The following is a 27,881-nucleotide window of genomic DNA, read 5'->3' as shown; positions in this document are numbered from 1 at the left end:
AACGGGTCCCAACCCCCTTACCCCATAAAACAACGAAGTAATAGATTTTTTTGTAAATTACTGTAATTTAAGTACTTACACTTTTTGAAGACAGCAGGCTCAGGGGCCACGTGGTGAGCGCGGTGACGTCAGCGCAGGTCCTGCTGAATGAAGATAGAAGGATCACGTCATCAAAGGTCCTTTTTCAGGTCCTGAAAGAAGAAGAAAGAAGACGATGCCGGCTGTGCAAACAAGAGGATGAGGTGAGTTAATTATTATATATTTTTTTAACCCCTCAAGCCACATTTTAGTAAGCATTCTGTATTAGGAATGCTATTATTTTCCCTTATAACCATGTTATTGGGGAAAATACTACAGTGAATTTACTTTAATGGGGTCCGGGGTTGCTTTCATCCCTATCATCTCCTAGCAACCATGCGTGAAAAATCGCACCGCATCCGCACTTGCTTGCGATTTTCACGCAGACCCATTCATTTCTATGGGGCCTGCGTTGCGTGAAAAACGCAGAATATAGAACCTGCTGCGATTTTTCACGCAACGCACAAGTGATGCATGAAAGTCACCGCTCATGTGCACAGCCCCATTGAAGTGAATGGGTCCGGATTCAGTGCGGGTGCAATACGTTCACCTCACGCATCGCACCCGCACGGAATTCTCGCCCGTGTAAAAAAGGGCCTAAGAATTAAAAACTATATGTGGTAAAACTGTGGCAGAATTTTATTTTATTTTTATTTTTTCCCCAATTCTACCCTACTGGGAATTTTTTTTATTCCAGCTTCCGACGACATTGTAATCAAAGGTTGCCAACAAAGTAGAACTAAAATGCTAAAGTGATGGCAAAAACAGAAGCGCTAGAGGGCGACAGAGAGCAAAGTCATGCGGTAAACACATCAGCCGGTCAGGTGACAGGCGGGTCAGGTGACGGCCGGTCACGTGTGTATAAGAGGGCGCTGTGTCGGTCAGAGTAGATTGTGAGCTTCTCTTCCTGCGTAGTCTCCGCCGCCGCCATGGACTCACTGCTCATGTGGACTCTGCTCCTGGGTTGTCTTCTACTACAGCCCGGGTCTGCGCTCGTCAGGTACGGAGGAGGAGACATGAGTGCGGGCCTCAGCACTGTATGTAAGCTGCTGAGCAACTACAACCCCCAGTATGCCTCCAACAAGCTGGGAGTTGTAGTTTCTCTGTCTGGGGTAGATGTATCAGTGGTGTGAGAATGATACAATTTACATAATTGGACTGGATGGTGCCCTGCAGAATGGTGTGTAACTAGGGGGCCCCAGCTGTAAGACGTGCCCCCCAGTATGGTATACTAAGGGAGAGCTGTGGGCACTGGGCTCCAGGCCTGACCGCGCTTGGATCCGGAGTTGACTTCCCACCGGTAGATCCGGTTAGTCCGCAGTCCGCCCCCACTTCTGCAAAAAGGACGACACAGGACTTTCATAAATATGGTGAGTATATACATAAATCACTAAAAATGCTGTGAACGGTAATATTCATGGCCTCAGTTACCCTGTACTGTACAGTCGTGACACTGACGCCCCCCCGACTGCGACGCCTGGAATCCTCTGCCTCTATAGGATCCAAGGTGGCGGTCATGTGATTGCGTCCTTCGCTTAGGGGCAGGGGCCAAATGGCGCCTCTCCTTCATAATGTAGGGCATCTTTTAAAGTGTCACTGCGCTTTCCAAAAACTTAGTGATGTGATAGTGACATCATATAGGTTTTGATCAGTGGTGGTCGGAGCGCTGAGGACCCCCACCGATCACTAGAACGAGGAGAGAGAAGGGCTGACAGAGCGCTATAGAAAGTCTGCGTGAGCGAGATCTCTGCGCTACGTGAGCTTCTCTCTCCTCGTTCTAGTGATCGGTGGCGGTTCCCTTTCAAACTTACGGATCTGGGAAAAAAAACTATATGTTTGTATACGGACTGCTGGATTCTACCGACGCAAGTGTGAACGTACCCTTAGACCAGCTCCACACACTAACCTCATCCACGTACCAAAACTGCAGTGGGAGGGGTAAAAATGCAAAAAAAGTGTCAAGTTTTTTGCAAAAAAAAAAGTTACAAAGTCTTATTTAGTGACTTTTTGAAGCCGTAATACCGGAGTGCAGGGTTTGACCCCCACCCAGGTATAGGGACGTAACCATGTGTCTCTCTATAAGCAGAATGCTGAGACTTGTAGTCCCACAGGACCTGGTATTCTGCAGTGATATTGTCGGCGCCTGGGCAGGTTTCTAGCTCGGCCTGCGTGTCTGCACAGGTTGTGCTTGCTCATATGATCCGGCCTAGATCACGAGGAAGGACTGTAAATCCAGGACCATGGTAATGACGTGTGTACAAATGAGTGGAAATTCCCTTTGTTGTGCCACTTACTACAGGGGTGTTAAAAGGGCCCCCCCCCATCCTGGATGTGCCATAACTGGAGGTGATCAACCTCTGGGACCCCCCCACCAATCCCGAAATTTAGGGAGAGCTGACCCTGTGGCTTGGTCCTATACAGAGGCGTTCCCTTCCACCTGGTGTTATCCAAGTCCGCTGTGTGTCATGGGGACAAGCTGGGAAAATAAGTGACGGAGCCGCACTGGTTAATCAGGACTGTGGGGGTCCTGGATGTCGGACCACCCACCCCACGTGATGTATATAGTGTAAGAACTGTAGTTTGCTGTGAAGTTAAAGGGGTGGGGGACACAACGTTATCTGCAAACGTCTTGATATTGTAGAGCAGGGATGCTCAACTTGCGGCTCTCCAGCTGTTGTCAAACTACAACTCCCACCATGCCTTGCTGTAGGTTTTCCGGGCATGCTGGGAGTTGTAGTTTTGCAACAGCTGGAGGGGCCGCAGGTTGTAGGGGATTGTCAGGCTCCATACAAATGTGTCCACCTTTTTGAAAAGAGGACATCTGCTGACAGCAAGCAGAGATCTTGTAAAGGTGAGGAAATCCAAAGTAAGTTTCAGAACTTGTCAGCAATCTTTACATTAAAGGTAATTTAAAAAAAGTTTAATAATTTGAAGTGATAAATACCTATAGGCCTCATGCACGCGACCGTATCTGTTTTGCGGTCTGTGTCCTTTCTGCCATCTTATTTTTTTAATTTTGCAGGTCCATTGACTTCCATGGTCTGCATTTTGTGGACATATTCTGTCTTTTTTTTGGACATACGGATGTGCTTTCCACATGCTTGTGCCCATTCTGCAGAAAGTTAGCACATGTCCTATACTCGCTTTCACTGAATCTGAAAAAATGTGTAAGGCCTCCTGCACACGACGTATGGCTTTTTCAGTGTTTTGCGGTCCGTTTTTCACGGATCCGTTGTTCGGTTTTTCCGTATGGCATATACAGTAATTACATAGATAAAATTGGGCAGGACATAAAATTTTCAATAGATGGGTCCGCAAAAAACGGAAACGGGAGACATACGGATGCATTTCCGTATGTGTTCCTTTTTTTTGCGGACCCATTGAAATGAATGGTTCTGTATACAGAATGCAGAAAACGGCCAGTAAACGGGGGAAAAAAAGGCTGTGTGCAGGAGGCCTAAGGGTGTACGTCTCAACTTGTTAATAATGTCACAGTAGGGAAAAGAGGCGCTAAAATTACATACTTTGGGTGGGGGGGTACGTATCTACAAATCCTTAAACAATATATAATAAACAAAATGACACTTGCTGGCTGTTCTATCACTGAAAAGGACAGAGTATGTGCCCGAAAATGCCCCAAAAAATAATTTAGTGTACCCTAGTCATCATCAAGTCTGTGCGGACATCCAAAAAGCTTGGTAAGTAGTACATGCAGGTATGGGAAAAATAAGTGGTAAATGTATAACCCTAGCTGGACCAGCTCTAAGGGGACTGGCTGTGTACCACCATCACCCAGGATTAGTGGTCACTTGTTGCTACTGACCAGCCCGGGAAAACCAACATAAAGCCCAATACCTGACTACCTAAACTAAGCTAAAACTCCCACTTGTAGCGTCTGAAAGAGGGGCTCGACGCGTTTCACCAATAGGACTCATCAGGGGCAAGGTTCATAGTGCACATGGTGAGATTAGAGCAATGCGCTGCCACACTGGTGATGAGTGACAGCGTATCGGCGCTATGATGGCCCGGTATATATGGGGGAAATGGACACACCGCCAAGAGGCTGGGCAGGCGAGGCGGATCTCCACTCGTTAACCCGCCAGCGTACCAACAGCCACATGCAATAAGTCTACCATCCTACACTTCTAGAATCGGTCCAGAGGGATTAAATGGGCAGAGAATATTTTACAACAGAAGGGTCTAGATGATTGTCAGTGGGGACAGTCGCCATTATCGATCACCTCTGTCGGCATACAAGGAGACAGTATGCCAGAGGAAATATTATATGCAAATGTAACAAGTTATTTAGAACCGGTAGATGGCGAAATACATGAGAAACTGTGTGAAAACAAATATGCCGGCAACATAGATCATGTCCCAAAAAATGGCTACCGTGTGTCAGTTTTGGCAGATAGAATAATATAAGGTGACTAATGTAATTGCCAGCATTGTAAAAAACATCCAATGACCAGTTTATAATCAATAACCAGTTATGTTTACAAAAAGCGGACTCAAGAATGGTTTATTGATCAGTGAGACACACACAATACCATCTCAGACCACCTTATTCCAGAGGTCATCGGCATAGGGGAACTCGCGTAGAGGAAGAGGAACACAATCAAGGGGGATTTATTTATTTGACACTTCTTTTTTTTTTTTTTAGGCCAGGGATCCCCTTTTCAACTTATCTGCCGAGGGAAAGGAAGGACCCCCAATAATGTGTCCAATAGCACCCTCCCCATCTAGTGTGTCTTCAGATGAATTACGAATTATAAACTTGTTGGACAGGGTGCTCGCAGAAGCAGAGATTAGTGTTCTTAAATACTTATGTCCCCACTTATGCCTTTGATCTTTTTGGTTGGGTGAAAGATCTAAAAGGGAACCTGTCATCAACTTTATGCTGACCTCACCGAGGGAAGTATAAAATGGTGACAGAAATGGAAAAGAGTCCCGGCCACCTTACTATTATCCCTGGGCGCTGCTCCGTTCTCCCGCTATGCCCTCCGGTATGTTCGGTCGCTTGGTTATAGTAGGAGGAGACTGCCCTTGTTCTCCACTGTACAGATCATGACGCTTAGTTCATAATTTTTTGCCAGATGAAAGGACCTCTTTAAACGTGGCTCTCCGCACAAAGTTCTCGCTCCAGCATACCGACATTCTCTGGCGTGTACACGCAAGTCTCTTCCTAATCCCAGGGGGAAGCAAAGAGACGATCAACAGATTCGTTTGATAGCAACCTTTTGATGCTGCAAATGTACCAGTTCAGAATTTCTTGTCTAACTTTGACCAGACGCTACATGTGGAAGTTTTGGCTTAGTTTGGGCTTTGTTTGTTTTCCCGGGCTGGCCAGTAGCAACAAGTGACCACTAATCCTGGGTGATGGTGGTACACGCAGTCAGTTCCCTTAGAGCTGGTTTAACCCCAGCTAGGGTTATACATTTACCACTTTTTTTTTCCCATACCTGTATGTACTACTTACCAAGCTTTTTGGATGTCCGCACAGACTCATATTTTTTTTTTTTTTGGGTGATAACTAGCCCGGTATAATCGGTGTATCAGGCTACACTAACTTAGTGTGCGCTTCCTTTTTTGGGGCATTTTGGCACATACTCTGGCCTTTTCAGTCATAGAACGACCAGCAAGTGTCATTTTCTCTACTGTGACATTATGTCCTATACTTGGCCTGAAAATGTGGACCACGGATCCTTTTGAAGTCAATGGGTCTGCAAAAAATGCAGATGCGAAAGACGGTATCCATATTTTGCGGACAGCAAAATATATGCAGTAGTGTTTGAGGCGGTATTCTGTAGAGCAGAGCTGCCTCCATTCTGGGACAAAGGGTCTTTTTAATATGATTTTAAGTCTTTGCTTCTCTGCAGGATCCCGTTGAAGAAAATGCCAACGATCCGTCATACGATGGCCGGCGCTGTCGACGAGCTACAGAAATTGATTGGAACAAATGGGAAATATTATGAAGGGTTTCCTTCTTCCAAAGATCCCACTCCGGAGAAGCTCCTGAACTATTTAGATGTAAGTAGGTGTGTTGGGGGGTGGATGGCAGTGACCCTAAAATAAGTGACACGTGTTGTGCTGTGGTCTTATGAAATACAGCAGATGCTCCTGACAGTCCTTTAGGCCTCATGCACACAACCGTTGTTCTGGTCCGCATCCGAGCCACAGTTTTTGGGTGTGGACCCCTTCACTTCAATAGGGCCGCAAAAGATGCGGACAGCACTCCGTGCGCTGTCCGCATCCGTTGCTCCGTTACGTAGCCCCACCAAAAAAAAAGTCCTATTCTTGTCTGTTTTGTGGACAAGAATAGGCATTTCTACAATGGGCCGCCTGTTCCGTTCCGCAAATTTGCGAAAGGCACACAGGCGGCTTCTGTGTTTTGCGGACCGCAAAAAACAGAACGGTCATGTGCATGAGGCCTTAGATGCATGTCCCATCTCTGGGACTCGCACCCATGTCCTATTAGCGGTGCCCCAGGGAGCTGGTTTGCTGAGCAAGCATGGCTGCCTCTCCATTCCCTCTATGCCTGGATGCAGAAGACCCCTCACCAGGCGTGATGGTCGTCAGTGGATCACTGTCAGGTGTGTGTACCACCTCGGGGACACAGCCATATCGGGCATCAATGGGGCTGAGCTGCGTCTAGGTCATGTCACTATGGTTCCAACATCACTGGCCTTTGGGAAGCAGCGAGAAGACCGCTCCTGCTACTGTGCCTTCTCAAACAGCTGATTGGCAGGGGTTCTCAGGTGTCTGACTCCCACCGATCAGATACCGATGACCTATCCAAAGGATAAATCATCAGTCTGAAAACTCCTAGCCTCAACATAGCCCATCGCTAGGCTGATTGGAGGAGGCAGACACCACGCGCCCCTGCTGGGCAGTAGCCCTGGCACCAGAAGCAGGCAGCTCTGTCTACTTGGTAGTGAACTGAGCTAGTCACTGAAACGCTGCTCCCATTGACATCAATGCTGCAGTAAGGAGCTACTACCAAGCAGACGGAGCGCCCTGCTTCCAGAGCTAGTGCCCAACAGCAGATGAGAAGGGGCGCGGGGGGTCAGAACCCACCAGATCAGCTAGTGAGGGTAGGCCAGCACTTAATAAAAAGCAGACAACCCTTCTAAGGCTAAATGTCTGTGTCCATCAAAGAAGCAGAAAGCCAAAAATGGAGTGCTGGATCTGTCTTTTGACGGAAACAGCAGTGACTGGCAGACCCCAATAAACTATAATGGGTTCACCAGGTTTCCATCATGGTGTCCGTCATGTTAGCAGGAAGAATAACGCGGCGTGGTGCACTGTTTTTCCCAACATATAAGACTTTGACAGAGGCTCCTAACTGTACCTCCGACGGAAATGAGTTGCAGGCAGCATGGTATAGAGCAGGAGGAGCTGAGCAGATTGATATATGGTTTTATAGGAAAAGATTCAGTAGAACTTGTATTTCATTCATTTAAATTCCTGCCCATTCTGGGCTTTGAAGTCCAGGAGGCGGAGCTATCAGTGATTGACAGCTATATGTATGCATGGTCATAGAGGGAAGGCTGTCCTCTTCAAATCCCAACATGAGCAGGTATTTAGAAGAATAAAATGCCAGGGTTACTAAGTCTTTTCACACAAAGATACTGTATTTTTTAGGGGTGCACCGAAATGAAAATTCTGGTCCGAAACTGAAAATTCAGGATGCCCTTGACCGGAAACCGAAACTGCCTTTTTGCCCAAATACTTTTAAAATACTTTTTTTTTTTTAATGATATTTATAACAGTGCCATCCACAGACCCCCCCCCCCCCCATAACAGTGCCCATTGCCGCTCCAGTACAGACTAGTTATAAAATGTGTACAATTAATAAGGATTCTATTCATGAGGCCCCCTCTGCAGTAGAACATTCAATATAGCCACATCCTACTCACAGGGCTGTCATCTTAATGCTGGCCGGCCGGGCAGACGAGCGGCAGCGTCACGACTGACATCACATGCCTGCGCCGCCGCCTTCATTCAGAAAGTAGGCCGGGCACATGACGTCAGTCGTGACGCTGCCGCTCGTCTGCCTGGCCGGCCAGCATTAAGATAACAGCCCTGTGAGTAGGATGTGGCTATATTGAATGTTCTACTGCAGAGGGGGCCTCATGAATAGAATCCTTATTAATTGTACACATTTTATAACTACTGGAGCTGGGGGCCGGAGCAGAGTGAACGCACCGGCCCCCAGCTCCTCCTCCCAGTCCCTCCCCGCTATTTTCTGCCGATATGTACCAATATCGGCCGAAATGGATTAGGTGCATTTTCGGCCGATATTTTCGGCCGCCGGAATTTCGGTGCACCCCTAGTATTTTTCATTCCATAAGACACACTCCACCCCACCCCCCTCCAGAAGTGTGTGTGTGTGTGTGTGTGTGTGTGGGGGGGGGGGGGGGGAGGGAGGGAGGATTGCAGTGTGTCTTATAAAGCGACTACTAATGAGTGCCTCCATTATGGAAGCGCTGATGGTACACAGTAGGAGCGGTGAGTAGAACGCTCCTGGTGCCGGCTTTACACTCCTCTCCCTGGTCTTCTGCTGGTTCTGTGCTGTGTCCTGACTACATATAGCGTCAGAACGTAGTGCAGTATGATCTAATGCTGTGCAATGTCAGGTCTGTATGCAGCCCTGCAGGAAGAGCGTGTTGGATCCTCCGGAGTGGCGGAGCAGGAGAGGTAAGTCCTTTTATTTCATGTCTGAGGGATAGGGGTCTAAAGAAAAGTTTTTTCCTTCTCTAAAACCTGGATGCTTCTTATGGTCAGGTGTATCTTATAGAGTGAGAAATGTGGTATATATCCATCTGCTCAGTTCCTTCTCCCGTATAACATGCTTCCTGCAGATTATGTTGCATTTTTCTGGTGACAGGTTCCCTTAAAAAATGGGCCCTTTTTTCTTCCCCCTCCCTGTTCTCACCTGACAAACACTGCTGCCCATTTATATTATACGTTGACGTCCTTGAGATGCATGACACATTGACTTGCAGAAAAGTACATGTGAACATATGGATCATTTTAAGTTTGTGTGACTGCTACTTTTGCTATCCTTTCGTATTTGAGGTTCTTGGTGCAGCCCATCTGTCCTGACAGATTAGATGGGTCCCCAGACTTGACCCTTGGTCCACTAAAAGAACTCTGGGTAGTAAGGAAACAGTGTTATTCTGCTTTAAAGGGATTTTCTGAGACTTCAGAACTGATAACCTATCCTCAGGATAGGGTCATCAGTATATGATTGGTGGCAGTCTGACACCCGGGACCCTCGCCGATCAGCTGTTTTAGAAGGCGCTGGCAGTAGCTCCGTGGCCTTCTCATAACTTCTCCTAGGCCAGTAACATCCCATTTATCGGACACGTGGCCTAGGCGCAGCTCGGACCCATAGAAGTGAGTGCAATGCCAAGCATAGCTACTGTACCAGGGATCAGCACTCCAGCTGTGGGGGAAACTACAACTCCTAGCATGCACACTTCCTCAGCTATTCTTGTAATTCCATAGAAGAGCATGGAGAATGGAGCATCTGAAATAGTGTGCAGCCCCCCCCCCCCATTTAACTCTATGACAGTTCCAAAAAAGGCCAGCCACTGGCTCGACTATTTCCAGCAGGCCCAAGGCGATGAATAGGGAGGTGGCCGTGCTCAAGGGGTTTCTGCGCATCGTTAGGCCAGCACTCGACTATTTCCAGCAGGGAACTGGTCATCAACTTTTATGCTGACCGTACTGAAGGCAGCATAAAAAAAGTGACCGAAATGCTGATTTCAGCTAAAAGTATGTGTTTGCCCGAGAACCAGCATCATGATCATTGCAGCCCAGGCCTTGACAAGAGTCAAATCTACCTAGAAGAGTCCTGGTTATTCCTAATCTCCTGCTCTCACCCATCTGCTGATGATTGGCAGTTCTCTCCTAGAGAGAAAGGGAGAAAACCTAGGTAGAACCCTGTCCGTCATCAGCAGGTGGGCAGGAATCCATGAATAACCACTGAATGACACTTTGAGCCTAGAATATTGAACCTTTTCACAATATTAAAATTTTCTGAGATTATGGCTTATAGCTTATGGAACCCCAAAAGTCACAATCATCCAAATTTATAACAAAGGCTTTAAATATCTCACTTTGCATGTAATGAGTCTCTCGTAGGTTTCTTCTTTTAGTTGCATTACTGAAATAAACTAACTTGTGCAACGGTCTTAGGTCATGAGTCTGACCACTTCCCCTCCTGGCACCTGATGTAACCATCGCCTCGCTGATGCAAACAAATAACGGCAATATGGAAGCGACCACAGGAGGGATTGTAACTCTGGACTACTCCCATGTGCTGGGTAGTAGAAATCCGGTGCTCGGCCCGGGCGATGTGACCTACAAGCAAAATATAGATTGTTTTAACATCATAGACGATTCTCAATTTTTCCTCTATTTAATTTATTTTTATTTATTTTGCTAAACCAAAAATTGCATAGATCTACTGGCTCGTTACATAGGATCATGTCTAGCTTCTCTCTGAAGGGTTAATTGGATCACCCATAGGTTGGGTTTACATGTTCAGTTATACATACATGCATACATGCATACATACATGCATACATACATTTTCCTCTTTTTTTGAACCCTCTTCTGGCTACGGCTCGGAAAACTGCATCAAGAGCTTGAACCTGGAACTCCAACCAGAGTCTCCTAAATCTGCCAGATGACACCGGGCTGGAGTTTTAGTTATCCAGTACAAACATCAAGGGGGCTCCCAGTAGACATGGAGTTAATAAGGATACAACCGAATCAATCGCCGAGGAAAAGTTATCCGACAGGGTTTGTAATGATCATGGAAATGATACGGTGACCTGATGATGTAGGAGTCACACAGGACTCGCCTGACTGCACATCACATGAGATCAGGGAATCTACAGAACAGCAGGGGGCGTCATGACAAGTATGTAACGGTAATACCTAGGAGAAAGAACACATGTACGCAGACGTATAGAAATGAGGCGGGTTTCAGGCCGGATGCTACTCTCATGTGATATCACTGAAGACTCCATTGCAGCCTGACTGTGGGATGAACTCCATGTACACAGCCTGATGTTTTACTGTGTTTCATCTGATTAACAGTTTTCCTTCCTTGCTAGGCCCAGTATTATGGCGAGATTGGCATTGGAACCCCTCCACAGCCCTTCATGGTGGTGTTTGACACTGGTTCCTCCAACCTCTGGGTGCCATCAATCCACTGCTCCTTCTTCGACATTGCCTGCTGTGAGTTTGCACTTTTTTTATTTTTTTTTATGGGTTTTTTCACCAAGAAATTTAGTAACATGCACTTACATCTTCTTGAATATCATCTGTGGATCAATATGGCTGCTGGTGATTATTTGGTAGGGATTCCTCCCTGGTCTACCAGATGAAGTAGTCTGACATGACCTGGCATCCATTGCTGCAGATCCGTGTGGTTGTTCCACAAATGATAGCACATGTCCTATTCTGGGCTGTATTGCAGACATTGTATTGTTTCCACTGATGGAACGAAGCCTCAAGGAATTGTACAGGGCTTGATAAACATGGTGGCTTCCAGAAACGGTTTCATGCCTATTCATGCTTTATCCAGTATTGCAGCTAGGCACCTCATTTTAAAATGTGAATTCAACTATTTGGGAATGAATAGGCTTACACAGGCTAAGTGAATATATTAAATTACACTTAGTAAATATATTTAAAGTAAAATGGACAAATCACATACAGAGTAGTTAAAAAAAATCATCCTTGGCCTACACATACAATACGGGGGGGGGGGGGGGGGGAACTGTGAGCAGACACCCCCATGGTGATGCAACAGATCAGGATATTAATTCATCCTACCTGGATGAAGTTTCTCAATGGAGTGCCCTTCAGCATTTCCTCCCAAGGATGTCCAGTGTGCAGCACACATGTCTCTGAGGTAAACACTCGGGAATATGGCTTTCTCAGCACAATTGGGGTTTATGTATGTTATCGAGCTATAGGTACAAAGTATAGAAGGCGATTATAAAAGGGACAAAACCAATCAGTACTTCGCAATCAATAAACATAGCTGAGCTGCAGTACTGCACACCACCTGTGGAGGCAGGAGTGGCTATATTTTTGGAAGAAAGCAGCCATGTTTTTCTAATCGTGTACAGCACCTTTAAGATGTTTGTATTACTATAGGGTACACAATTTTTATATATAAAAATGTATTTTAATTTTTTTTGTTCTAGTGTTTTATCACATGAATAACCCAGTCTTCCCTTATCACAGTGGTACACCATAAGTATGACTGCTCCAAATCCTCAACCTATGTTAAGAATGGTACAGACTTCTCCATTCAGTATGGCAGCGGGAGCCTGTCCGGATACATCAGCCAGGACACTGTATCGGTAAGACCAGATCTTTTGTCTTGTCTAACTTACTCTTACATTCCTTATATTAAAGGGGTTGCATCGCGGGTGATACGAGGGAGGCTTGTCCCCGCCTGCCTTTAATTTCCCCCCCCCCCCTGACACCAGATGTTTTCATCCACACAAGGGGAGAAGCAGCGGCGGTGTAATAGTCTTGGATAAACCCTTTTAACTGTTTCGTGACCACATGCAGTAGCCGATCAGACCACCGCTCTAGAAGCCATTGACCTTGTTGCAGCACGATGCCCAATGGCTGGTCAGACCTTGGCCCTGTCTCCCCTGCAGGGATGCACTGGCCGTAGACCCTAGAGGGAAATTTCCCTGTGGGATGATGCCCGGGTGGCCACCAAACCCTTTCTCACAGCTGCTGGCTGGGTATATAACTATCTGGTGCTCTAAGCATTAATTAATGCTAGGAGCATTAGGTACTTATGCCCCTGCCAACACCCGCAGGAGCCCTCCTGAACTCAACTGTATCCCTGTCCTCAGACGGCAGTATTTTTGTGCTGCACTTTGCTATTTGGTTCTGCTGGGGTGGTATTTTGTGGTGCACTACAATATTGAAGGCCCCGCCTACTTCTGTTGTCCATGCCTACTTGTTTTGCCTCACTTCCTATCAATTTGGACCCGCCTACGACATGGGGCCACTTTTATTTATTTTTTAAGTTCCCTGGTTACTAGGATATTTATTTACTGCATTTCAGCTGCTCAGATCCCAGAACCTCCTGGCTCCATGACATGTAATGGATGATGTTCATTGACCATGGTTAAATATGAATTCCCTTATGAATTTTTTTTATTTTTTTTCAGATCGGGAACATTGCAATAAAAGGCCAGCTTTTTGCAGAAGCTATAAAACAGCCCGGTATTACATTCGTGGCAGCAAAGTTTGATGGCATTTTAGGCATGGGCTATCCTCGGATCTCTGTGGATGGAGTACCTACTGTGTTTGATGACATCATGGATCAGAAGCTTGTAGATGACAATGTTTTCTCATTTTATTTGAACAGGTAATTATCTTTGATCGGCTCCTAACAGATGTCTGGTCTTGGCTCCTCTTACACCCACCAGTGATATTCCAACATTGTGACTGGGGCAGTTTCTTGGGAAGCTATTAGGCCCCTTTCACACGGGCGAGTTTTCCGTGCGGGTGCGATGCGTGCGGTGAACGTATTGCACCCGCACTGAATCCTGACCCATTCATTTCTATGGGGCTGTGCACATGAGCGGTGATTTTTCATGCATCACTTGTGCGTTGAGTGAAAATCGCAGCATGCTCTATATTGTCCGATTTTCACGCGACGCAGGCCCCATAGAAGTGAATGGGAAGCGTGAAAATCGCATAGCATCCGCAAGCAAGTACGGATGCGGTGCAATTTCTCGCTAGTATCATTGGGAGACACAGACCGTGGGTATAGCTGCTTGCTGCCACTAGGAGGCGACACTAGGCTAAGAAGTGATAACTCCTCCCCTGCAGGCTATACCCCCTCCAGCCTGGAGAGAGCATATCAGTTTTTAGCTTAGTGTCGTAGGAGGCAGACCTCCCTGCTTTTGCAGGGCGGCTTACTTTTATTATTTTATCTTTTTCCTCTTTTAGGTTTGGGGAAACAGAGTCGCCTAGCCACTCTGTCTACCCCGGGAGCAAGGCCGGTGTCGGTATCCCTCACCGCTCGCCCTCCCCAAGAAACGGAAGTGGACCAGGGCAGCCAAGCTCCCCTGCTTCCCGCCAGCCAAGGGGTCACCTGAATCAGGCGAGACCCTCCGCCATTCCAGTCTCCTGCCACTTTTTGTGCCAGCGGCTGAAGAGGTGACCCTGCTGGTACTCTGAGAAAGGGTGAAGGGAAGAGGATGAAGATGGGGTGAGTAGTCCGCATTGGGTAAGTACCTCGGCCCTCCCCCTTCCCCCCGGTCACCTCATCATAGATGGAGGACCTTTTTCCTCAGATGGGCCATTCCTGGTGAGGGCCCCACATTGCCTCAGGCCCCAATGTAGGTTTGGGCTTCTGTCCATACGGGGGGCCTGGGTTCTCATCAGATTCCGTTCCGGCAGCCGGCACTGGTCCAGTTGTACGGCCTGCGGGGTGAGCTCCCGCGGCCGGCGTTCGGCCAGGGCGCTTGCAGAGCGCCTCTCCGGTCACTCCACTTCCCGGCCGGCTATTCGTTCGGCCGGCGCTAAAATTTAGGCCCCGGCTCCTCTTCGGGCCTACCGGGACTCAGCCCGGGCAGCCTTTAGCGGCACGGGATGGGTTCCCGCAGCGAGAGGGGACACACACCCTCCAGATCAGTGGGCAGACATCGGCGGTTGCTCTCCAGGCCCCGCTGTGGTAACCGGCCGGCAGTACCCCCGGTCGGCTGTGCGCCGAACTTTATATCCCGGCTTTGCGGCCTACTAGGCCGCAACTTTCATTCCAGTTATGGAGGGGGCGGGTTCGTCCTTTTGGCGCGGATTCTCCCCGACTAGCTGTCGCTCCTCCCTCAGGTGCCCGCTGAGCTCCGCCTCCGGTCCTCTGATCTGGGTTAACCCTTGGTGGCAAGTTGTTTGTTTGCAGCCATCACTGCATTATCCGGAGTCCCCTTCTGCAGGCCAATTACCTTAGATTGGGAAGTTAACCCTAACCCCTTCCGGCCGGCATGTCCACCCTGGTGGTGGGGTATGGGGCTGGGCCCATGTCCTGTTGGACAGGGGAGGATTGCTCACAGTTTCCCAATCCGCCCTCCGGGGCTGTCTGGTGAGAATGCACACATGAAGAATTCCCAGACCACCCTCCTGGGTCGTCTGGTGTATAGGCCACCACATGTGAGACCCAGCGGAACACATCTGAGGGATTCCCAATCCGTCATACGGGCCGTTTGGTTTATAATGCCCCACCTGCACAGATACAGGGGAGCACATCTGAAGGTTCCCAATCTGCCCGCTGGGCCGTTTGGTTGATAATACTCCACCTGCACAAATACAGGGGAGCACATCTGAAGGTTTCCCAATCCGCCCGCTGAGGCCGTTTGGTTGATAATGCTCCACCTGCACAAATACAGGGGGGCACATCTGACGGATCCCCAATCCGCCCGCTGGGCCGGTTGGTTGATAATACTCCACCTACAAAAATACAGGGGAACGCATCTGAAGGATTCCCAATCCGCCCTACGGGGCCGTTTGGTTGATAATGCTCCACCTGCACAAATCCAGGGGAGCACATCTGCTGGATTCCCAATCCGCCCTACGGGGCCGTTTGGTGATAATGCTGCATCTGCACGGATCCGGGGGAGCACATCTGCAGGATTCCCAATCCGCCCTACGGGGCCGTTTGGTTGATAATGCTCCACCTGCACGGATCCGGGGGAGCACATCTGCAGGATTCCCAATCCACCCTACGGGGCCGTTTGGTTTATAATGCTCCACCTGCACAAAGCCGGGGGAGCACAGCTGCTGGATTCCCAATCCACCCCTCTTGGGTCATTTGGTTGTTAATCCACATTCGCAATCCAATGGAGGACCTCTGGCAGTTCCCAATCCACCCTCCTGGATTGTGGGTTGATTGAGTGCCGCCCTCACAATCCTGTGAGCGGTCAGGTAGGGATGCCGATTCCACCTCCTGGGTGTTTTGATGGTTATATCGCCGCCGTCACAGCCTGCAACTGCCATGGCTCAATGCTCAGAGGTAGAGCTGCGCACGAGCAGGACACTTCCTCCTCGGTCTCCTCCGCACCTCCACCCTTCCTCATTAGGGTGATATTCAGAACCCTCCCTTCTGACAGGGGTTGGTTCTGAGGGAACAAGGAACAGTTCTGCGGACTCTGATGTGAATCTTCTAGACTGCATCCATTCTACCGGCAGTACTGATTGTCTGCATTGCCCCTTCCTTAGGCGGCATTTGCATTGCTACTGGATACAGTACTTTCCCTTTGTATTCCCTCATTCCACAGGTGGACTGACTGCACTTGCTCTGGTCAGTGCCAGCCATTCGCGTCTCCCCTTTCGGTTGTTGACGGATTGCTGTTCCACTGGGTACAGTACTGGCGTTATGCATTAGCCTCTCTTATAGGAGGCGTTATGGCTTTATCACGGGTGGCAATGTTTGCTGTAAGTATTACCACCTTGCTTAGGTGGAGGAGTTCTCTACCCACCGGGAACGGGACTATTCATATGCATTATCCTCTTCCATAGGGGTGTACTTCTCTGCCATTGGGGTCAATTCCTATTGGGTGCATTACCCCCTGCCATAGGTTAGGTACTTGCGCTAACTCAGGATACAGTACTCCCTATATATTTTTCTCCCCTTCATAGGTGGAGTGGTTGCACTTCCATTGAGTGTAGTGCTTACAGTACATGTTACCCCCTCCACGGAGGGGGTTATTACACTACCGTTGGATGCGGTTCTGATCATCTCCCTACCTCCCTTCCTTGACGGAGGATTGCGCTACCACTGAATACTATTCAACAGTCGCGGCATTACCCCTTTCTACATCTAACAGGAAATCACTGAGCATCTATGCATGCTTAAATTCAACTAAGCCTGCGCACTAGATGCCTTGGCTTCCTTCACGGGTGGGCCGCGGCAACAGTCGTTGCCATTGGTGCCTGGTACTCTTCATCTAGAGGTATATGGATACTGGGACTGCTCCCATACTGTATCCTCCCGTCTCTTCTGGTACTGGTTGTTGGCGCAGATAGGTCGTCCTTGTTCTCTTAGGGGAGTCGCTCAGCAACTCTTCAGGTGCCCTAGATTCCCATCCCTATGGGCCTCCACCGTTCAGGTCGGTCAGAAATTGGTCCTCTACAGCGTGTGGATGCACGCCATTATTCAAATGTTGGGTTTACGACCCAGCGAGCCCAAGGTTGCACTGACTCTGCATTCTGGGCCACCTCGCTTCCTCATTAGGTGAGGGTGTTTGGCTGGCATTCTGCATGGACTACTACAGCGTGTTCTCTAAGTCAGGATGGCCGAGTGGTCTAATGTGCCGGACTCAAGAGTTAATCTCTTCCGTGTGTGGGGTGTTCGGGTCTCCAAATGGAGGCGTGGGTTCAGATCCCACTTCTGACAAGAGAGCAAGGGTAGTTTGCACAAGGGCCGGAGATCGAACTCATGGCAGTGGGTCAGCCCCCTCAGATAGGGGTTCTACCCTGTCACTGCTTCGGCGGTTGCTCTGGTTTTGCCCCCTTTTTTAGATGGAATGCCTCAGGATGGCTCTGGTTAACTGGGATAGCTTGGTTCCATGCTACTTCTGGGTGTCCTTAGGCCTCTTCCTCAGTTTTACGCTGGGAGGAGCAGGCTGTAGATATTACTGTACAAGGGGTATTTACATCTCCACTACATGCTAGGGTTCCTACTGACATTCCTAATGCACAGTTCCTTCCTCAGACGGCAGTTTCTTCTGACTTGGGATTGGTATCCTGTACGGGGTGGCCTCCTCCTCAGCTGGAGTGTGGCCTTTGCGTTACTCTGGCGGCTTCCTTTGTATGGGCTCCTCCTCAGGGGTGTATTCATTACCAGGAGATCTGTAAAGTGCCAGTCCCTGATGGCAATGGGCTTGCCCTGACCTCTTAATGGTCTTCATTGCTGTTGACTGTCCGTTGCTCTGACAACTATTGTTCTTGTGTCGTCAACTCTGGTTTGGCACTGGCATCAATGCCATAGCTATCAGCACCTTACTTGGGCGCGCTCGACTGGGTAGCTTAGTCCCTGTGGCACTCATCGACCACTACAGTGATTCCTTCCTTCAGTTAGGATTACTTCTGTGTCACATCAAGCGATGGTGGTCATTCCTTTCTCTGCTCCTTCCGGGGGTGGACTACGGTCCCCCCAAGCCAGGCTGAGTGGGTGACTGTCACACCTTGTCACCACTGGTGGGGATTTCGTTCCTTGAACGGAACATGCCTATTTTTCTTCCTGGCCTTCCTCTAGCTGGATGGCTGACCACATTCCCCTTCGGTCTCCTCGACCGGTGGCAATGGGTTGTATAGCTATGGAATCCGGGATCTATTTTATTTTATTTTTTTTCCATGGAGAGTATTCTCTTATCTTGGTCTCTGCCCGGAAGTCGATATATGTCAATTATGGGGTTTTTCCATTACCGGTTTCTTTAACCAGAGGAGGGTCCTGCGGACCTGGATTTTGGTTCCGCTTCCACAGTTGTGGTCAACAACTGGCTTCGCCCCGACGATCGGTAGATCGCTGGAGGCGTTTCAGGAACAAACAAGCCCCCCCCCCTCTGGGACTTCTTCTTCTTCTTATTGTACGTCCATTTGTCCTTTGTCATTTGCATCAGGCAGTGCTCCGCCAGAATTTTCTTTCTGGCGGAAGGTCGCCGCTTTCCGGGTCATCTCGGACATGGTTTTCTCTTCTTTCTCCCTCGTATTTTGCGGGCGGGCTCTCCATCAGCCATCTATTTTGGCCTCAGAGATTTGCTGGTCCATACCTGGCGCGTTGGCGCGTTCCGCTGTATGGGTTTTTCTGCCTGATTTTCTTGGAGGTCCTTGTCATAGCTGGCGTCTTCCAACGGGATGCTTTTTTTCCTGGGATGTCTGCCTGTCGGTTGCTTCCTAGCGGAGTGATGGCCTGGCCGACCAGCGGTCGTCATTTCTCGGGTTCATCTACTCCAGACATCGCTTCTGGACGGCAGCGTCTTGGTCTTCCGGCAAGTTCGCCGAGTTTTTCGGGGGGGCGTTTCTAGACATCAACTGTTGCTGCTCCAGGCAGCAAGATTATGCAGGCGGCAGCGGATGACGCATCCTCGAGGGCGTTTTTTCTCCAGGGGCGTGTGATTTGTTTCCCTCCCCGTGGACTGCTTTAGGACGTCCCACGGTCTGTGTCCCCCAATGATACTAGCGAGAAAACGAGATTTTTGTGAACTCACCTGTAAAATCTCTTTCTCGCGTAGTTCATTGGGGGACACAGCTCCCACCCAGTGTTCTGTTTGCCGCACATATTGGCGGTTGGTGGGCCAGTATGGTCCTCAGTTCTGGTGCATTCCGACTGATGTTTGTCAGTTATGGGTTGTTTACTGTATTTTCCTTATTGATTTTTTCTCCTACTCCTATTGCTTGGGCACAAACTGATATGCTCTCTCCAGGCTGGAGGGGGTATAGCCTGCAGGGGAGGAGTTATCACTTCTTAGCCTAGTGTCGCCTCCTAGTGGCAGCAAGCAGCTATACCCACGGTCTGTGTCCCCCAATGAACTACGCGAGAAAGAGATTTTACAGGTGAGTTCACAAAAATCTCGTTTTTTCACGCACGGTTGCTAGGAGACGATCGGGATGGAGACCCGATCATTATTATTTTCCCTTATAACATGGTTATAAGGGAAAATAATAGCATTCTGAATACAGAATGCATAGTAAAACAGCGCTAGAGGGGTTAAAAATAAATAAATAAAAATTTAACTCGCCTTAGTCCACTTGATCGCGAAGCCGGCATCTCCTTGTGTCTCCTCTGCGCTGAACAGGACCTGGGGTGAGCTGCTTCATTAAATACTGGTTAAGGACCTTTGATGATGTCACTCCGGTCATCACATGGTCTTTTACCATGGTGAATCACCATGGTAAAAGATCATGTGACATACCATGTGATGACCGGAGTGACGAAATCAAAGGTCCTTAACCGGTATAGCAGCTAACCCCAGGTCCTGTTCAGCGCAGAGGAGACACAAGGAGATGCCGGCTTCGCGATCAAGTGGACTAAGGTGAGTTAAAAAATTTTTATTTTTTTTTTTTAACCCCTCTAGCGCTGTTTTACTATGCATTCTGCATTCAGAATGCTATTATTTTCCCTTATAACCATGTTATAAGAGAAAATAATACAATCTTCAGAACATCAATCCCAAGCCCGAACTTCTGTGAAGAAGTTCGGGTTTGGGTACCAAACATGCGCGATTTTTCTCACGCGAGTGCAACGCATGACAATGTTTTGCACTCGCGCGGAAAAATCGCGCATTTTCCCGCAACGCACCCGTCCATTATTTTAGCACAGATGCATGCTCTATTTTGTCCATCACGCCTATTATAGTTTATGGGGATTCCCTCTGGTAGGCAGGTTAGCGGACGCAGTATAGAGGCATAGGACCAGGTTGTAAATCACTCTGCAGTGTTTATTCACACTTACAACATAACACAACAGTCACTTTTCAGGCTTGGTGCTTGTTCACACACAGAAAAACAAAATAAAGTTCACCTGGTATCCTCTGTGTCAGTTCACACCTGGCTGAATGCTCAGCCTCAAAGTCCACTTGCAGGCTTTAAGGCGGCCTGCTCGCCTGACACGCGGTCTTTAGACCTCAGCACAGAGATCTCCAGAGCTCCACTGTCAGAGGGAGGTAATCCACAGCACTTGACTGTGCTGGCTGGTGTGTGGTGTGTGTGGTGTGTGTGGTGTGTTTTTTTTTTTTTTTTTTTTTTTTTTAAAGCCTGCCAAGACTCGGCCTGGCATGTGGGGAGTAGTCACCCACCCAGCACTTTGACTACTCTCAGTAAGAGCTGTCCCAGATCAGCTATTTACAGCCATACTAAATAGCAAAGTGTCAATCAGCATTAGCTGCTGCTGACACATGAAAATACCAGGAACCTTGGTGACACATACCTTACCTCAATGTCAAACCCTTGTGTCTGTTGTAAGAAGGTACAACACATCCATGTTCCACAGACTGTTAGCGTGCATTCACACGTCCGCAAATGCCTATTCTTGTATGTATTTAGCGATCTACAAAACGTGGATCTGTAAAAAATACAGATGACGTCTGTTTCATCTGTGTTGAAACGGGGACCCATTGTAACAATTCTTTTTTTTTTTTTTTTTTTGTCTGTAAAATAGACAAGAATTGGACATGTTCTGTGTGGTTTTGTTTTTTGGCGGACCCCCGGAAACGAATGGGTCCACATCCATCCTGCAAAAAATGCAGTGCAAAAATAGTTGTGTGAATGGATAATTATGTAACAGATGGTAAACTCCAGCACTAGATGTATGTTGCAAGAAGATTTCAACGTGTATTAGATAGGCGGTTGTACAAATCATGTGACGTTTCGGCTGACTTGGCCTTTTTCAAGCTGGTGTCGCTTGTAGAAGGGCGAACAGGAAATTGTGCGCTTTATGGAAATTTGTGCAGTAGCACTATCGGATGTGTGACTGGGGCTTTAGGAGGAGATGCTACGAAGATTATTTTTCAGGTGTGCCTTGTCCATGAAACACGTGGAGATAAAAAAAAAAAAAAAAAAACAGACATGCGGACCAAACCACGGATCCTTTACGGATTTCCTCAGACACGGACGTGTGAATGAGGCATTATTTGCAGACTCTTTGCAAATTTTGCTGCCGGTTTGCCGGGATTTTGCCCCATGAATTGTAAAGAGTAAAATCCACAGAGAAAATCTAAAACCTAAATTAACAGGCTGGTGCTTTAGTGTGTACCCTGCATGTCCATTTCTGTGGGGATTCCACGTGGAGTTTTCCACAGCGTGTGGAACAGATTTGGAAAAATGTAATCCTTTTTTTGCGGCTACTGTATTAGACTACATGCACGCGATCATGCCATGTTTTGCGGTCCACAAATTGCGGATCCACAAAACACAGATGCCGCCTGTGTGTTCTGCAATTTGTGAAATTGAACGGGCCGTCCACTATAAAAATGCCTATTCTTGTCTTTGTAGCATATCCGCCCTGTTTGACCATGCCCTTAGATGGTGTTTTGGATTGCGTTAACTCATTATGTATCAGTTACACCCCACTGCTTTTCTAATGATGTTTCCACAATTCTTTTGTTAGGAACCCTACTACTGAGCCAGGAGGAGAACTGCTACTCGGAGGCACTGACCCAACATACTACACTGGAGACTTCAACTACTTGAATGTGACTCGTAAAGCATATTGGCAGATTCATATGGACCAGTAAGTGACCAGAAGGGGGATCATCCTGTGTGTTTTTATTTTTTAAAGCATTGTAATTGTCTAGAACAGGGATGTCAAACTCGTGGCCCTCCAGCTGTTGCAAAACTACAACTCCCATCATGCCTGGGCATACTACAGCTATCAGAGAATGATGGGAGTTGTAGTTTTGCAACATCTGGAGGGCCATGAGTTTGACATCCATGGTCTAGAAAGATAACTACAGTAGGTTCCTCTTTCACAGGCCAGTTCCTGGCAATAATGGACCACTGGTCATTGATATGCAAGTCGATTGACACTCATTTAAAGGGCCTTTCAAACAGCCCAGTGCAAAGTGAAGGAGCATTATTACAATTTTTCGTCAACCATTGTTGGCAGCACATCTTCTGTTTACACAGGGCAGTGTGCCGCATGGAAGATGCGATCACCCAATGAGAAAGCAGTTTACTCGGTTGTCTGGTGGTCAGTAGCACCCTTTTTAAGGTCCTTTTACAAGGACTAATTATCTGGCAAGTTATCAGGAATGAGCATTTGTAGAAACAGTTATTCCCAATAATCTGTCTGTGTAAAGCTACTTACACACTTGCAGTAGCCGGATCCATGCTACTGGAAGTCCTCAGGCCCCATGCACTATAATCAGGGCGGGCCGGAGGTCCGACCGCAGCACGGCAAACATGCTGAGAGGCGGCTGGACAAAAACCGCAGCATGCTGTAGTTTTATTCCAGCCATCTCTCGGCATGTTTGCCATGCTGTGGCCGGACCTCTGGCCCGCCTACATTATAGTAAATGAGGCCAGAGTGGACTTCCGGTGGCACGGTGGGCTAGCGTTAGCATGGATCTGGCAGGCTGTTCCCCCGCTGGAAAGTGACCTAAAAAGTGCTGGCGATCATCCGATGAACATGTCATTCTTCTGACACTGTTCCTGTGCAGCAGATCATGGTGTATAAACTGCAATCTGCTGCGCAGGAAAATTTAATTTCTATGGGGGACAAGTGTTTGCTGTGTTGACCACTTGTCCCCATAGAGCAGAGGTGATTACTTCTTGTAAAGACAGCTCTCTACCCTGAAGATCTGAAATTATCAGGAGAAAAAGGACCTTTTACATGGACCAATTATCAGGAATGAGCGTTCATAAGATGCAGTGGTTTGATCACAGCCTGGGATACTAGGTTCCAGTTTATGGTTGTAGTTACAGCACAATTTGCCACTTTATCAGAATTGAGAACCTGTCTCCTGACTAGAACTGCTTACGGCAGTCACTAAAGGGCCTTAGGCTGGGCCACCGCCTTTTCATGGTTGCCTGGTTTAAGCACTGTATGGGTCCTCCGCTCACATGAAACTCACTCCTGCTGTAACAGCCAGTACCAATCTGGGCTGTTTAACTCCTTACATGCTGCGGGCAATGGCGCCCGCCGCATGTAAGCGGTGTCAGAGGGAGCGGACTCCCTCTGTCTCCTATCTGCACCTTGCAAATGCAATTTGTGGGGTGCTGATGTGTTTTAAGTTAAAAAAAAGTGTGTGTGTGTGTGTATAGATAGATATTATATTTATATTTTTATTTTTTTATTTTATTTTTTTTGCCGCATCCGTAACTACCTGCACTACACAAATATCATGTAAATTATACCCTACTGTGAACACCATTAAAAAAAAAAAGGCAGAATTCCTTAGGCGCCACTGAAAAAAAGCTTAACAAGCGATCAAAAAACGTAATTTACCCTAAAATCAAGCCCTTGCACAACTCTATAGAAGGAAAAATAAAAAAGCTTATGGGTCTTTTGGAAGCAGTTATGCAAAAAGATTTTCTTCAGTAAAAAAGTTAGTTAGGGAGTTTTATTGCACAAAAGTAGTAAAACCTAAAAAAAACACTATTTGCTATCCCTAAAATCATACTGATCCAGAGAATAAAGATATATTATTTATACTGAAAAATGAACGCCGTAAAATTTATAACCTAAAAACTCGGACAGTTCTCCCCCATCCCTCCCAGACAGTTAAAGGGGTTGTCTCATCATGAACAATGGGGGCATATCGCTGGGACCTGCACCTATATCGAAAATGGAGCCCTGCAAGTGAAGGAGAGTGCACTTGATTTTCTATGGGGCTGGTGAAAATAGCCAAGCGCTGGCTCAGCTATTTCTGTCGGCACCATAGAAGTGAATGGGAGCGGTGGTCGGTCATGCGCGGTGCACTCCCATTCACTTCTATGGGGAACCGGCTTGGTGGTGGCCATACCGGCGTCCTCCAGCCACTACCTTGCAGGGCTCAGTTCCTGATTATAGGTGCGGGTCCCAGCGGTGGGACCCGCACCTATAAGACAATGGGGGCATATCCTAGCGATATGCACCCATTGTCAATGATGAGACAACCCCTTTATTGAAAGTTAGCATATTTTGATACAGAGGAGTTGGAAGTACCAAAAACTGAGGAGTTGGAGCATTTATCTACCGACTCCACAGCCCTGCACATAGCGCAATGTCTCTCCTCGCTGCAGGAGACCGAATCTAGACGGGGCCATAGACTTTGTATTTAGCCTGTCTTCTACAGTGAGATAAAACGGGGAGCTACGAGAGCGATTTATTTCTTGCTGAGATACACTCCTCAAGCCCCCCGATCACTAGAACCAGGAGAGAAAATCGCTCTCATAGCTCTGTTTCATCTCGCTGCAGAAGACAGGCTAAATACGAAGTCTATGGATCGGTCTAGATCCTGTCACCTGTTTGGCATAGGTTCATACTATAGAAGGTGTTTTGCTCTCCCATGGGAACCATCCTCTTGTGTACGGTGACCTCTAGAATGACTAATCTGGTATTTCTCTGGCTAGGGTAACTTTAGGAGCTCTATGGTGTATGTGAGGAGATTCCCCCTATAAATAGGCTAGTGTGTCATGCCCAGTTTTATAGGGAAACTGCAATACCCTATTTTATTTTTTATTTTTTTCTTAAAAGCCCCCAAAAGGTACTGGTCCTGAAAGTGGGGAAATGGACCAGTCTTGAAATGGTTAAAATAAGGTTTTGAGATTTGGTTGGAGAAAACAGTGATTTATCTCCTTCCTTGCAGGTTAGGCGTTGGAGACCAGCTGGCCCTATGTAAAGGTGGCTGCGAGGCTATTGTGGACACGGGGACCTCTCTGATCACTGGCCCAGTAGAAGAAGTGACTGCCCTGCAGAAAGCTATTGGAGCCATTCCACTGATCCATGGAGAGGTGAGCTCAGACCATGTAATAAACAGTAGCCTGGGGGGGGGGGGGGATAAATGAACTGAATGTGAGCATAGTGCGTTACAGGGGTCTCCATCTAACAGTTCTGTCTCTTGCAGTACATGGTGTTATGTGACAAGATCCCATCGATGCCTGTAGTTACATTCAGACTTGGAGGAGTGGACTACAGCCTGACTGCAGAACAATATGTGCTGAAGGTGAGTTTCTGAAGGTCCATGCCTGCAGGTGTTATACCACACCTTGTAAGATGAGCCATTTGCATCAACTATATTCCTTTCTTCTGTAGGTGACTCAATTTGGCCGGACCGTTTGCTTAAGTGGCTTCATGGGCCTCGATATTCCTCCTCCAGCTGGACCTCTGTGGATCATCGGAGATGTGTTCATTGGCCAATATTACACAGTCTTTGACCGGGCAAATGATCGTGTTGGGTTTGCAAAAGCAAAGTGATTCTATCCGCTACTGACTCCCCCCACCTCTTGGTTTATAATTTTTACTACAACAATCTGTCAGTCACAGCCCATCTTGAATGGCTCTCCAGCCTACTCAATAGTATTTTCACCACATTTCCGTTATTTTTTTTTAGACCGGAAAACCTAAGTCTACTACTGATCAAGCAGCTGGAGATGAAGCAATCACATGCTTATAAATGTCTTCGATGCAGATATTTTTGGGTGACTTCCACTCCCCTAGACTCATGCACTGTTAATCCGGCCACATGCTTGTAGTCTTTATGGATTTCCTAGTGAATCCATCCCGTTGTTTCAAATGCATAGCTTTAGACTACCTTCAGACAGCCATAATACTGCCAAGAACTGTAACGGATTCAAGCAAAGCAGGAGAACTTTTCCTATACATTTTGGCTGGTAATAAGTTCTCCTCATTGCACTGATGGAAGACGCTGCTATTCTTGTTTGGAGCTGTATTATAGCGGTCTGTGCTTATCCTACAAGGGCTGGGAGGCTCGTATTTATAATCATTGGATAGGCACAAGTTGTGGTTCTGAATAGAATTTACAGCACTTAATCAATCATAAATTCTTCTTTCCCCTGAATTCTTGTCAAGCAGTATGGCCACATTCAATGACTGCAGGGTATTTGGATCAAAGGAATCTCTTTCTAACCTACTTCTGTTTTCTGTAAATTACCACCCCTTTATTTTGTCTTGCAGCCAAAATCTGCTGATTTAAGTGGTTTACTGGAATTGTATTTAATTTAGAGTAGTTTCCCATTAAAAAAAGGTAGTTTGCTCCTGCAAACCCTCCCCGCCAGCATGGCCGGACTTTTCCCCTTGGGCACCACAGGTCTCAGGTCTTCCCACATCAACATCTGGTTTGATTGGCTGCAGAGGTGTCATGGCACATGACCCAGTGACATGACACATGGGTGTCACGTCGCTGCAGAGGCCACGTGACCCTCATCAAACCAGATGTTAACGCAGGGAGGCCCCGAGACCCGTGATGCCCGAGGGAGAGCGATGGAGCCAGAACCCAGCGGTGGGATCAGGCAAGTATGGTTTCCACCGGGGGGGGTCTGCAGGAAAAGGTCCCCAGGTTTGAGCAACCCCTTTTAAGCAATCCCTTGGCTAAGATGTAACCTTCAGAAAGAATTGTAAGAAACGATGGTAAATGCTTTACTCTGCTTAGTGTACATCTCAGGAATAAAATATTTGTTTGTGGAAACTAATTTTTTAAATCGTCATTTATTCTTTTTAATAGAGGACAGTGATGGCGAACCGTTCAGAGGCAGAGTGCCCAAACTACAACCCAAAACCCACTTATTTATTGCAAAGTGCCAACACGGCAATGTAACCTTACTACTACAGTCCAGTACAGACATCTTCCATGTACTTTATCATTTAGCTATAATAGCCGGCCTACATTCAGTGCACTGCCTGTGCTGTTCATAGTGCACCCTGTGCTAATGAATGGCAGGAAAAATCTAAGGCCTATTGGTACACCATAGACCTTTTCCAGGGAGCAGGTGCCTACCGAGAGGGTTCTGAGTGCCGCCTCTGGCACCTGTGCCATGGGTTTGCCAGCACTGGCCTAGGACTTCCAGATCACATTATCCACTGTATAAATAGCTTTGCAGAACCATTGGGCCTAGTTTAAGTCTAACCAGGATTGCTAGAACTACTGGTCATGTAAAACCAACATATTCTACGAAATATATTCACATCACTGTGTCTTCAATGGACACACACACACACACACTAAAGGTGGCTAATACACATGAGAGGCATGTCTGCTGACTGGCCAACCATCTAATGTACATGTGGGGGGGGGTCCCAACTCTTCCAT

General features: G+C 47.5%; 1 protein-coding gene across 1 annotated transcript; it reads left to right on the top strand.

Annotated features, from left to right (window-relative positions):
• The first annotated feature begins 912 nt into the window (after positions 1-912).
• On the top strand, positions 913-27,260 carry LOC122921117 (cathepsin D-like). Its single transcript, XM_044271078.1, has 9 exons — positions 913-1,078; positions 5,958-6,108; positions 11,211-11,334; positions 12,352-12,470; positions 13,302-13,501; positions 22,241-22,363; positions 25,422-25,566; positions 25,680-25,778; positions 25,868-27,260. The coding sequence occupies exons 1-9, from the start codon at positions 1,008-1,010 to the stop codon at positions 26,027-26,029; spliced, it is 1,194 nt and encodes a 397-aa protein (XP_044127013.1). The 5' UTR covers positions 913-1,007; the 3' UTR covers positions 26,030-27,260.
• The last annotated feature ends 621 nt before the right edge of the window (positions 27,261-27,881 follow it).

This window comes from Bufo gargarizans, chromosome 10, assembly GCF_014858855.1.
Source record: "Bufo gargarizans isolate SCDJY-AF-19 chromosome 10, ASM1485885v1, whole genome shotgun sequence".
Classification (NCBI taxonomy): Eukaryota; Metazoa; Chordata; class Amphibia; order Anura; family Bufonidae; genus Bufo; species Bufo gargarizans.
The sequence above is the reverse complement of the archived record's forward strand: the minus strand, read 5'-3'. Positions and strand labels throughout refer to the sequence as shown.